Here is a 13599-nt window from a genome sequence, read left to right as displayed (position 1 = left end):
TATTTCCTGGTCTACCCCCAGCTCAGAGCAACCCTGCCCCCTTAACATCTGCTACAGGTATCACCTCTGATCTGTAGGTGCCTGAAAGGTGTGCTGCCTGGATCTCTGCAGAGCCCAATGCACATCTGATTCGACCAGCTCTGGGCAGCTCCTCTGGGCTGACAAGCCTAAGAATATCTATGGACCACGCCATGCTCATGACTGCCTCACCAGCACTAGAAATAAGCCTGCCAATAGATGTTTTCAGCTTAGGGGTTGGGGAGAGACAATAAAGTGTCACATGGGGACCAAGGCATTTAAAGCTCATGTGCTTCCCTCATTTGTCCCTTCCCTTTTGGTGATGGACACACAAAAGCAGCCAGGCCCCCTAGTCTTTACCCAGAAGAGACCCAGTCAGAGTGTGCATGAAATAGAAGTTTTTGGTGTGTGAAGCCCCTGAGATTTGGGGTTTGTTTGTTGTGGCAACTAGCATTAATCATCCTGACTAAGGCATTGCATTTGAAGGAGTCCAGCCTCTCTGGCCAGCCCTCTGAGGCTGGGGGCCCTCTGGACCCCTCCTTGGCCTCTCACAGCTCCACAGCTGGAATTCATGTCTAAATGATTTTATCATTCAATGGCCTGATTTTGAAAAACACAGACCAGGACGGGGAAAGTCAGAGGAGAGGCACCACCAAGGGAGGGTCTTGTGCGTGCAGCTCCTGGGCTCTGTCCTGGCTGGTATTTATGACCCTCAGGGCTACCCGGTCCACTTGACAGAGGAGCAGCCTGAGGTTCCAGGAGGCTAAGGAACTTTCCCAAGGCTGCTCAGCTAAAAGAGACCACGCCTAGCTTCCAACGCAGGTCTACCTGGTTCTAAAACTTGCCTCCACATAAGCACTCTGCTGCCTTTGAGTCAGATCTCAATAGCGTTCGGCCCATTGCAAAGCCCACCCCAGGCTGGTGTCCTCTAACTGCCCCCAGAGCAAAGCTGGCCACGTGTGGGCAACTGACGCAGGATTCTGGGCAGCATCCAGTGAGTGGACTTAGTCCCTGGGATGGACGCCTTCAAGTCAGGGTTTGGAGAGAGAGAGATTTCAGCTCTGGGATTGAGTTTTGACTTTGAGCAGGGATGTGCCAGCCAGACTCCCAGCAAATACCCCCTGTCAGACTCTGGGGGACACGAGCCAGCTCAGTGTCAGCTTCCCAGAAAGAGATCTGAGTGGGCAGAGGGGAGAGGCTTATGGGGGGAAGCTTCCTGGGCCTCCTCCTGTCTCATTCAAACCAACACAATGAATGACAGCCATGTGTCCAGCGCTGTGGGAGGTTGGTGGGGGGAGGTAGAGGGGATGCACAGAACAGATGCCATCATCTCTGCGCAGAGAGCTAATAGCCCGGCCACCATCCTGAGCACCCTGCCCTTCCTGGGGCCACCCGCACCCACTCAGTGACTCAAGGTGGAAAGCACGGACTCCTCTGCTGACTTCCCTCACCTGTCATCCCCTGAGAGCTCCTTCTGCCTGACATTTCCCAAGGTCCTGGTGTCTCTTGATTTCCATAGCTAGGGCAGCAGCTCCCAGGATGGCCTCCCGCCTTCAGTCCTCCTCCTCCCCTTCCTCCGCTACACGAGGGGCAGAAAGACCAACCTGGGCTGCACATGGCCTTCAGAGCCCTTGGGGCTCCCCACTGCCCTTAGTTCAGTTCGGTCGCTCAGTCGTGTCCGACTCTTTGCGACCCCATGAATCGCAGCACGCCAGGCCTCCCTGTCCATCACCAACTCCCAGAGTTCACTCAGATTCACATCCATCGAGTCAGTGATGCCATCCAGCCATCTCATCCTCTGTCGTCCCCTTCTCCTCCTGCCCCCAATCCCTCCCAGCATCAAAGACTTTTCCAATGAGTCATGCCCCACCATGGTTTTCCAGGCCCTGCCTCCCAGAAGGTCCCTGTCCCCCTACTAGAAATAAGCCTGCCAGTAGACACTTTCAGCTTAGGGGTTGGGGAGAGACACTTCTGTAACACTGACCTCCCTGCCAACACACATCCATTCCCCTCTACGCACGAAGGCCTCTCACCCTCAACGCTACTGACATTTCAGGCCCAGATAATTCTTAGGTGGGGGGGCCATCCTGTGCATTGCAGGACGTTCAGCTGCATTTCTGAACCATGTGTATCAGATGCTAGGAGCACATTCCCCATTTGTGTCAATCAAAAAGATATCCAGCCTCTGCCAGCCGCCACCCACCCCTCCAGGTGAGAGCCCCTGATCCGGACCTTTGCACAGGAAAGGCCCCTCTCCTTTCTTTCCATTTGTACCTGGCTTCCTCATCAGCACGTGAGCCTTTGGTTCAGCTGCATCAACTTTCAGAAGCCTTCCTGGCTCGCCTGGGCTGGCCCAGGACAGCTTCCCCCCGGCCCTCCTCACTTCCCTGTGCGCTGTCCACCGCTGCTCTTGTCAGACCGCATTCGGCCCATCTGGTGATGCGCTGTCACCCCCTCTGTAAGGGGGGGCTCCCCAGAACCCAGCCTCTGGGGCTGTGGAAGCATCAACCCCAGAGACCTGCAGAGGCACAACCGAGCAGCAGGTAGGAGCGACGGCTTCTGACCAGAGGCAGAGGAGGCTCTGTGCAGTGGAGCAGACACAGAAGGAGAAAGATAAGAGTTGGGGGAGCGCCTTCCAGGTTGGAGGCCTTGCCGGGAACAGTTCGGACAAAGGTGACCAGGTAGGCATATCAAGATGAGACTGGGAGGTGGCGGCTGGAGTGCCCAGCCTGGGGGCTCTGGGAGTGAAAGCTGGAAGCCAGGTCGTGAAGATCCCTGGAGGCATTCTGCAGCCCCAGATGTATTCAGCAGGATGTGAAATTAGGGCGAGGGTGGAGTCGGGGAAATGCTTTATCAGTTGAGCTGGTTTCTTTACCTTAGGACTTCTTAAGAGCCTTTAATGTGCTCACACACCGGGTAAATCTTTACAAGGGAGAGATGCCGCGAAAAGTCATATCCACAAGTAACTGACCACAGAGGTGTTTTTTTCACAGTTCAGTTCAGTCGCTCAGTCGTGTCTGACTCTTTGCAACCCCATGGACTGCAGCATGCCAGGCCTCGCTACTCTAACTCATGTCCATCGAGTCGGTGATAGTCTGGTGTTTTCCACAGATCCTCTCAAATGATCAGCGTCCGTTGTTTAGTTGCTGAGTCATGTCCAACTCTGCGACCCCATGGACTGTAGCCGGCCAGGCTCCTTGGCCCATGGGATTCTCGAGATGAGAATCCTGCAGTGGGTTGCCATGCCCTCCTCCAGGGCATCTTCCCAACCCAGGGATCAGCCACGTGTCTCCTGCATTGGCAGGAGGATTCTTTACTGCTGAGCCACCAGGAAAGCCCCGTCTACCCTTTGGAAAATGATGCTTGGAGCCAAGACACAAGTTGCACCTTGAGGAGGAGAGCGAGGTAAAGACTATCTGGGTTTGGGGACAAGGGTCCTTCCTGGGGGTCATTCGGAGGCCTCAGAGCTGGGGCTTCAGCCACATGGCTCCTCTCCCAGCTGCCGGGGCATCTGCAGCCCCGAGAAGGAACAGAGGCTCCTGCTAGAGTGAATGCAGGAAGGACCTGGCCGGCAGTGCAGAATTTATTATAGGAAAACAGTCAACCCCCAGACCACTTGGACCACCTCCCCCAGGCCCCTGGGCCATAACATATGGTGTGGTTTAAATTTCCAAAATTGAGGAGTACTTAAGGAAAAAATGTTGGCAAGCTCTGAGCACTTGTAAAACCTTCCGAGCTGAGGGGGAGGCTGGGCCCCATCCCTCCAGGAGACACAGGCAGCGCGCAGCAGGGGCAGCGAGGTCCGGGGGGCCCAGACCGGGGTCCAAGAGCAGAGTCTTCTGGTCAAGGCTGGCCAGTGGAGAGAGAGGGAAGTGACCCCCTGCAGCAGCCCTAGGATGGGCTGAAGGAGCCAGCAAGGCCGGCCAAGGAACCACCTCGTCCTCAGCACAGATCCCAGCCAGACCAGCAGATGTGGGGGTAGGGTAGGGGGCGGTCACTGGGGGTGGGGTAGGGGTCACTGGTGAGGTGGAGTGCAGACACTCTCTGTACTGCTGTCTAAGCATCTGGATGCAGTTTGTGTAGTGAGCTGGGTCCCCAGGTCTGTCCCTGCAGATGGAGCAGTCAGTTGGGTGTGCCCAGGGCCACGCCTTGCGCAGAGCGAGCCAGCCCTGTCCAGCGTCTGAAAGAGCTGATGAACATGAATCCTCTTGCTTCTGAAAAGTGCAAAAGGCCCTGGGGTGGCCTGCCATTCCATTAAGAGGCATGTAGGATTACAACGGAAGCAGAGAAACAGCGGAGGGAGGTAACAGGGGTGCTGGCTCAGCAGAAGCAGGAGGAAGTGCCACAGGGGACAACCTCGGGGTGGGGCTGGGCCAGTGGCCGGCAGGCCAGCACGGCTGCTCCAGGCAAGGGCTCAGTGCAGCCCGAGGGGCCCACATCACATGCGTGGGCCCTTGGGACCTCCCTAACATCACCGGGGGCAGCGAGGCTTGAGGTGGGACCAGAACTGCCAAGGACCCCTGGGACCCCTGCTGAGAACAACGAGGTGGGGCTTACCCTTCTCCTCGAGGGATTTCCATGCCATGCGGATAAAATGTGTAAAACTGTGCAGAAACTGTCCATAAGTGCAGGGAGGGGAGGAGGCCGGGTTGTAAACTCGGAAGGAGCTACCGTGGGTTTAACCCCCTTGTGAATGCCTTCACCAGCAGATGCAGGGGAGGGCAGGGGTTCAGCAGCTCACTGTCACAGGAGGAGCTGCTGTGTGACCTGGATTCCTTCTGTTCACAGTCCTACCTCTGTCTCCTGACCGGAAGTCAAAACCTGAGTGGCTGCGGCAGCCCTGATTCACCGCCTCCAGCATCAGGGCCACCATGAGTGCGCACAGGCCATGGGGGTGGCCCCACACCCCAGGGGAGATCAGGGTGGCCCCTCGCCCTTCAGCATACCCCAGAGCACTTTGGAATACTCAGTACTCTGCTCTGTGTTCAGCCAATGTTACCTCTGCCCACTCAGCTTCAGCCAGGCCCTCCTCCTAAGCACTCCTGGGCCCTTCCCGTCACACCAACCTCTCAGACCCACACCTGCCAAGCCCTTTCTTCTGGGTACTCTGACCCTTGCCTCGGTTGAGCCTTCACCTGTCCCGCCACAAACACCTGGGCATGGGCAGAGGGCAGCAAGAGTGCCCCTGGAGGGGACTGGGCCCCCAAGAACCAAGCCTCCCCACTGCAGGCCTGCTCTGGCCTGGACCACCTGCCTTGGCCCTGCCAGGCTTGGGTACTTCTGAAGAGGATAAATATTCTGAATCTGGAGACCAATGGCACCCCTGGCTGGGTGCTCCCCACTGGCCTGGCACAGACCTGGGGGCCCATATTCCTGGATAAGGCTTCCCACTGCTCCTGCTGTGGGGTTTGGGCAGCCTCTTACCTTTGGGGTGAGGTACTTGGTCATAATTTCCTTCCCTTTTTCTCCCAGTTTTTCATCTGGAGTAACTTCATATTCTGCCTAAAACAAGAAGAAAAAGAACAATAATAGATTTGCTCATGAGCTTCTTACAATTGTAGAACCTTAGAGGCCCCTGGAGAAGACACCCTGGAGGTCATATGACCAAACTCCTTCTTCGGCAGGACAGGGAGTGAGGCCCAGAGAAGGGAGGGGCCCTGGTGTCCAGTCCAGCCGGCTGTGCTCCACTGTGGACACGTGCTCAGAACAGCGGCCGCACACTAGGGTCATTGGGGAGCCAACGCTGGTGCTTGGACCCTGCCCCACACCCACAGAGTCAGACCCTTTGGTGATAGGGTCAGGCCTCCAGGCAGCTGGTGGGGAGAACCACACGCTTAGGAAAATCAAAGGAAGCTGCTGGAAGTTAATTAGAGCCAGCAAACTGGAAGGCCCTCAAGAGGCTGCCTGAGGTCACTCAGACCTTACATGCTGCATGACCTTGGACAGTTTCTTCAGCCTCCATACAATGCAGATGGAAAAAGCGCCTACGTGTAGGGCGACTGTGCAGAGAGAACAAGACAAAGCCAGGCACATAATAAATACTCAATTAACGGCTGCTGTATTTACCACTCTTGCAATTACTGCACTTTGTAAGAGAAGACAATAATATGCATGGCATAACTTTGACAGCTTTTCAGTTTACAAAGGGAACACACAGAGATTCTTCATATGTGCTTATATGAACCTTATTTGAGCCCAGGTAGTGATATGGTGGTAAAGAACCTGCCTGCCGATGCAGGAGACATGGGTTTGATCCCTGGGTCAGGAAGATCCCCTGGAGAAGGGAATGACAATCTGCTCCAGTATTCTTGTCTGGAGAATTCCATGGACAGAGTAGCCTGGTGGGCTATAGTCCATAGGGTCACAAAGAGTTGGACACAACTAAACAACTGTAGCTGTGAAATTAAAAGATGCTTACTCCTGGGAAGGAAAGTTATGACCAACCTAGATAGCATATTCGAAAGCAAAGACCTTACTTTGCCGACTAAGGTCCACCTAGTCAAGGCTATGGTTTTTCCAGTGGTCATGTATGGATGTGAGAGTTGGACTGTGAAGAAAGCTAAGCGCTGAAGATTTGATGCTTTTGAACGGTGGTGTTGGAGAAGACTCTTGAGAGTCCCTTGGACTGCAAGGAGATCCAACCAGTCCATTCTGAAGGAGATCAGCCCTGGGATTTCTTTGGAAGGAATGATGCTAAAGCTCAAACTCCAGTACTTTGGCCACCTCATGCGAAGAGTTGACTCATTGGAAAAGACTCTGATGCTGGGAGCGATTGGGGGCAGGAGGAAAAGGGGACGACAGAGGATGAGATGGCTGGATGGCATCACTGACTCGATGGACGTGAGTCTGAGTGAACTCTGGGAGTTGGTGATGGACAGGGAGGCCTGGTGTGCTGCGATTCATGGGGTTGCAAGGAGTCGGACACGACTGAGCAACTGAACTGAACTGAACTGAACTGAAGCGACAGAGCACTGTGACACAGAAGGCAGGGCTGCAATCACACCCCTTCATTCACATACAAAGAGCAGGGGGTTTAGCAGAGTTGCCCAGGGTCAATGGTGGGGAAGCAGCAGGGCTGGGACATGGACCTCCAAGCCTGGACACCTTTTACAGAAACACCAAGGAAGTTAGTACCCGGATCGCTGACCATGCCAATGGGACTCGGGCTCTATAGAAAGACGTGAGGCTTCAAAAGATGGACCATTTTATTTTCCCTGACCCCAAGTGAGGCTCCTTCACAGGCACTTGACCCACTTGCCAAGAGGATAAAAGGCTGCCTCGACTTAATGAAAAGCCTGGTGAGCTTGCCTTTCTCATTTCAACAGGGGAACTAATTGCAGATTGTTTATAACTAGTTCAAAATCTGCCACCCAAGGATTTGTCAGTCTCCATCCAAAAGTGCAGCTATTTCCAAAGAGACAGGAAGTGACATCAGCACAGAGGGTCTGAAACTCCTTTTCCAGCCACCTCACTGTGGAGTTAGACCCCAATACTCACCCCCAGCTACACCCTCACCCCCTGCTGGTTCAAAGCAGACTCTCAACTCAGTGTCTAGAGTCCGGTTTCTCACCAGTCCAGCCAGGAAGACCCTCCTGGGCTGGAGCTGCACCTCTCCAGGGCAGAGGGTTCTAGAACACAACTGCCCACCTATCTTCCAGGGGAGCAGAGAGATGCTCCCAGTGTCCAGCTGCCCTGGGAACCCTGCCTGGTGGTCTGGCTCTGTGGGAATTTACCCAGACTGCTTTGCAGGGCCCAGGCCACAGGCAAATGGCCGCCTACCTTTTGGGGGGTAACTCAATCCCACGCAGAACTCTGGATTTGCACCGTCCCAAAATACCTCTGCGAAGGCGGCTCTATTTAACCAAACGGAGGCCTGAGGCTCACTAATCAGCCTCAATAGCCAGCTGAAAATATTATTGCTCTGGGTACTAAAACCCACGTTAAAAAAAATAACAACACTTTCAGGTCAGCTGCCTCCCAGCAGAGGCCCGGCCGGGCAGCTGGGCGCCAGGGTTCCACAGGGAGGCAGCCGGGAGCACGCCGGGACAGGCCTCCCCAGCCTGGGATCAAAAGGCCTTTCTTTGAGAGTCCATGTCAGGTCACCACCACCTGAAGAGCATTTGTGTTGGGAGGCAGAAAACCAACAGAAGGCTTCCAACTGGGCTTTCTGCACCGATTAAGTCACCTGGAGTGACAGGCCATGTCTCTACCGTGACCCCCGAGAGGGGCTCCTGGGGGACCCGTCCTGAGAGGCCACCTACGGAGAAAAACACCCCGGGCAGCACTCAGGGCGATCACACGGGCCAGAGGCGGGGACCACCAGGAATCCGCTCCCGCAGGAGCACCCTTGCCCAGGTGGTGGGCAAAAGCTGCTGAAATCAGCTGCAGCCAGAAAACAGAAGAAGCAAATAAGAACTTGGGTTGGCCCGTGCTCTGTGACGACCTCAGAGAGGTGGGATGGGGTGGGAGGTGGGAGGGCAGTTCCAGAGGGAGACGACACACGTATGCCTATGGCTGATGTGTGCTGAGCTACGGCAGAAACCAACACAACATTGTAAGGCAATTACTCTCCAATTAAACATAAATGCATTAAAAGAAGTTGGGTTGGGCCAACAGCCTAGAATTTTACAACTGGAAATGGCAGACAGTGACTTCAGTGAACAGAGAGGTAAATGACATACCAGGAGGACCTGTGACGTCCATCCGTAAGAGTTCCCTCCAACGAGAGGGCGGGTGGGCTTGTCCCCACCCCACCCCCCCAAAAGGGGACACACACTGTCCTCCCTGCTGTGTTGCCCACTTGAAACCTTCTCCTGCCCTGGGCTCAGCCCTAACGGCCAGAGTGCTGAAGAGCTCCTTGCCAATCCACTCGGAGAACACTTCTCTTCCCCAGATACATCCATGGTGCCAACCAAGGGAGGCATTTAATGAGCCTTCTCTCCGCACGGTGATTTATGCCAAACACAGGAATGGGCTTTGGGGAGGAGATGCTGTAACACAAAGCGCAAAATACGACATTGAGTTCAAGGCGAAAAGAATTATTTATATATCTGTGCCTGCCAAAAGGGTATAAACATCTGTGTACATCCTAGTTTATAAAGCCAATATTTCATTCTCTTGGCGGGCTCTAATTGCATCATCCATCTCAGGAAATGCTAATGAAAATATGTCCTCTATTAAACACATTTCTCTCAGATGAGGTTTTAAAAAAACATGAAGATTGCAAACCGGTACAAGGGGCCCTTCCACGTTCTCACAGAAGCCGGCGCTGGTTTTTACAGAGAGGAGTCTGAGCAGAATTCCTCTCGGCGAGATGTCATCCCCCTCCTCTCGGGAGCCCTTCTCCTGCCCTGGCAGGAAGATGAAGTCAGAGAGGCTTTGAGGTCTCGCCACCTCCGGCTTCTGTAATTACCGATGTGGTCAGCTTTTCCAGAGTCTTCGCGGCAGGGACAAGTGACGCGCCCAGCTGGCAAGGCTGCTCCCCATAGCCCTCTCTGGAGAAACACCCGGCTCCTCCCACACCGGCCTTGGCATCTTGCCGGTGCCAACCCTGGGGGCCAGGGGTTTCCGTCTGCCCCTCTGGAGTCACTGCCCACCCTGCTTCGGGACAGAGGAGAGTGAGGATGGGGAGCTCCCTGCCAGTTCCCTCCCTGCTGGGCGCCCAGGCTCCTGCAGCTGCCTTCTCCCACTCCTTCCCGTATGGGCCCCTGTCCCTGCAGAGCTGGAGGCAGCGAAGGCTTGTATCTGCATATGTAGGCCAGGACTCCGACAAACGCCCTTCATTAAACCCTACTTCATTCACATGTGAGCAAGCCATCCATCTCTGGCCAAGTCCCTCACTGATGCTTGAAAAATCCTTCAGAAGGCTGGCATCACCTGCCGCTTTTCATCCACCCAGCTAGAACGAAGAAGCCTACAAACAGGGGTGTCCCTGCACCAGGGTCCCGGGGTCAGATGGGCCTGCTCAGCCTCACAGCCTGTGTCCCCTGGGCAGGCAGAGCCTTCGCAGATCCCTGGCTGTCGTGTTAGGAGCCCTGTCGGGCCTGGGTCAGGAAGGGTTCCCTGGCCCAGGGTCACTGGGGCAGGCTCGAGGGAGAACGGAAGGGGGAGCGGACCCCTGGCCACGTGGGGTACAAGCTGAGGGTGAGAGGAGGGACCCCAAGGAGGGGTGGCACCACAGCCACCAAGCTTGAGAGACACACCTTGACAGAGGTGAACTCAGAAAAGTCAGAGGAAACGGTTCTGACCCTCTCTTGGGGTGGGGGTGGGATGGGGGGGTGGTGGTTGGCTGACGAATCTGAGTCCCACGGCAGAGGGCCTGTGCTCTCGCCTCCTGCCCACCCATCATTCTCCTGGGAGCTCAGCCCTCAGCGGCTCTCCTTCACCGCCCCTTCACCACTCCTCCTCTGCCCCCAGCCCCCGGCATTCTTCCCCCTCCTCACTCCCCACAGGGCTCTCCCTGTTACTCTTTTAATTCTAAGTGGAAAGAACTTCAACCTAGTCTGAGTCAGGCGCAACTAGAATCTCTGGGTTCCTGAGCTCCGAGGATGGGGTGAACAACCAACTTGTGGGGAAAATGGAAATGCAGCCTGGCCCAGAGCAACAGAACCAGGGACGTGAGCACCTCTGGAACCTACTCTCACAGTGTGTGTATGTGTCTGTCCATGTGTATGTGTCTATGTGTGTGTGAGTGTGACGGTGTGTGTGTCTGTGTGTGTATGTGTCTATGTGTGTGTGGGTATGACTGTGTGTCTGTGTGTGTGCACGTGTGTCTGTATGTGTCTGTGTCGTGTATCTGTGTCTCTGTGTGTGTCTGTGTCGTGTATCTGTGTCTCTGTGTGTGTCTGTGTGTCTGTCTGTGTGTGTATCTGTGTGTGTATGTGTCTGTGTGTGTGTTTGTGTCCATGTGCGTGTGTCCGTTTGTGTGTGTGTGTCTGTGTGTATGTGTGTGTATATGTGTCTGTGTCTTTGTGTGTATGTGTGTGTATGTGTATGTCTGTGTGTATCTGTATGTCTGTGTCTGTGTGTGTTTGTGTCTGTGTCTGTGTACGTGTCTGTGTGTCTGTGTGTGTATATGCCTGTGTGTATGTGTCTGTGTCTTTGTGTGTCTGTGTGTGTGCGTCTGTGTCTGTGTGTATGTGTGTGTGTCTGTGTCTATGTGTGTGTGTGCCTGTGCACGTGTGTGTCTGTGTCTATGTGTGTCTGTTTGTTTGTGTCTGTGTGTGTATGTCTGTGTCTGCGTGTGTATGTGTTTGTGTCTGTGTGCATGTGTGTCTGTGTGTATGTCTGTGTATGTGTCTGTGTGTCGTGTGTATGCATGTGTGTATGTATCTGTCTTTGTGTGTATGTGTGTGCGTGTGTGTGTGTCTGCATGTGTGTCTGTGTGTGTGTCTGTGTGTGCGTGCGTCTGTGTCTATGTGTGTGTGTGTCTATGTGTGTGTGTGTCTATGTGTGTCTGTGTCTATGTGTGTGTGTCTGTGTCTGCATGTGTGTATGTGTGTGCGTCTGTGTCTATGTGTGTGTGTGTCTGTGTGCATGTGTGTCTGTCTGTGTCTGTGTGTATGTTTGTATCTATGTGTCTATGGGTGTCTGTCTGTGTCTGTGTGTGTGTCTGTGTCTATGTGTGTGTGTGTGTGCATGTGTGTCTGTGTGTGTGTCTGTGTGTGTCTGTGTATGTCTGTGTCTGCATGTGTGTGTGTGTGTGTCTGTGTCTCTGTGTGTGTGTGTGCATGTGTGTCTCTGTGTGTGTATGTCTGTGTCTGCATGTTTGTGTGTGTCTGTGTGTGCGTCTGTGTGTGTGTGTGTCTGTGTTTGTGTCTGTGTGTATGTGTTTGTGTCTATGTGTCTGTGTCTGTGTCTGCATGTGTGTATGTGTGTGCGTCTGTGTCTATGTGTGTGCGTCTGTGTGTGTGTGTGTGTTTGTGTCTATGTGTCTGTGGGTGTCTGTCTGTGTGTGTCTGTGTCTGTGTGTGCATGTGTGTCTATGTGTGTGTGTCTGCATGTGTGAATGTGTGTGCGTCTGTGTCTGTGTGTGTGTGTCTGTGTGCATGTGTGTCTGTCTGTGTCTGTGTGTTTGTGTCTGTGTGTCTGTGTGTGTATGTGTCTGTGTGTGTTTGTGTGTCTGTGTGTGTGTTGGCCTCATTCTCCCTGGGTGCTGCCTGACTTGCTCCAGTGGCAGGAAACATGGTGGCCAGGTTTTTTATTCTAAGCCTCCTCTACCAGAGAAGGAATTCCCCTCAAGTCAATAAGCCCCAGGAAAAGGACCCACTGACCTGCACTGGCTCACAGGCTCATCCCTGTTCCCATCAATTGTGGTCTTCAGGTAACATCGCTAAGAACAGGGCAGCTTCTGGAAGAGCCATGTTGTTTAGGAGTATAGGCGGGGCACCAAGGAGACAGAACAATCCCACAGATGTCCAATAGATGAACCCAGTTTGTTGTTATTCAGTTGCTAAGTCGTATGGACAGAAGCACGCCAGGCTTTCCTGTCCTTCACCACCTCCCCGAGTTGGCTCAAACTCACATCCATTGAGTCGGTGATGCCATCCAACCAACTCATCCTCTGTCATTCCCTTCTCCTGCCTTCAATCTTTCCCAGCATCAGGGTCTCTTCCAATGAGTAGTCTCTTTGTGTCAGGTGGCCAAAGTATCGGAGCTTCAGCTTCAGCATTAGTCCCTCCAATGAGTACTGAGGATTGATCTCCTTTAGAACTGACTGGCTTGGTCTCCTTGCAGTCCAAGGGCTCCCAAGAGTCTTCTCCAGCACCACATTTTGAAAGCATCAATTCTTCAATGCTTAGTCTTCTTTATGGTCCAGCTCTCACATCCATACATGACAACTGGAAAAACCATAGATTTGACTATGGTTTTCTTCTTTTAAGTGGTACATTTTCAAGATGACCCTGCTCCCAGGGTCTAGCTTCACCAAAGGCTCTGAGGGTCTCTACATCTACCTGAAGGATAACTACCACCGTCCCCCTCACTCTTTTGGGAGATCACAGCGGTGATAGAAGGACAAAAACAAATACTGGGTATGATTCAAAAATAAGAGAAGCAGAATACTTAGTTCCCCTGGTGAGGCATTTCAAGTCATTTTACAACAAAATTTCAGGATTGGCTATTAATGTCAAGTGATTTTCCGTAGTTCTGAGCTAATGAATATCTTGGAATAACTTCTAGCGTTTCCTGATGTGAGATTCCATCTGTTGTAACATCATATTTGTAGTTGCCAGCCTCTAAGATGGAGACTTTAGTAATCTTTGCCCCTTGCTATTCATGTTCTTGAGAAGGCTCTTTCCAAACCAAATAGAGCCAACCTGTATATCAGACATATGACAACATGGAAGCTCTGAGACCAGTTTACAAAAGACATTTCAGGACTCCTGCTTGCCAGTGTATAGGGGACATGGGTTTGATCCCTGGTCCAGGAAGATCCCACATACTGCAGAACAACTATGCCCATGGGCCATAACCACTGAGCCTGCACTCTAGAGTGTGTGACCCGCACCTACTGAGCCTATGCGCTGCCACTACTGAAGGCTGCAGGCCTAGAGCCTGAGCTCCAATACAAAAGAAGCCTCC

General features: G+C 53.4%; 1 protein-coding gene across 2 annotated transcripts in view; it reads right to left on the bottom strand.

Annotated features, from left to right (window-relative positions):
• Positions 1–13599, bottom strand: part of GRK5 (G protein-coupled receptor kinase 5) — a 232351-nt gene that overhangs the window by 49352 nt on the left and 169400 nt on the right. For both annotated transcript variants that reach the window (XM_069567275.1, XM_069567276.1), the window contains exon 4: positions 5443–5520. In XM_069567275.1, the coding sequence (XP_069423376.1) occupies positions 5443–5520 (78 nt within the window). The remainder of the gene's footprint in view (positions 1–5442; positions 5521–13599) is intronic.

The sequence above is a fragment of the Ovis canadensis genome, chromosome 22 (assembly GCF_042477335.2).
Source record: "Ovis canadensis isolate MfBH-ARS-UI-01 breed Bighorn chromosome 22, ARS-UI_OviCan_v2, whole genome shotgun sequence".
Lineage (NCBI taxonomy): Eukaryota > Metazoa > Chordata > Mammalia > Artiodactyla > Bovidae > Ovis > Ovis canadensis.
This window is presented reverse-complemented; position numbering and strand designations above follow the sequence as displayed.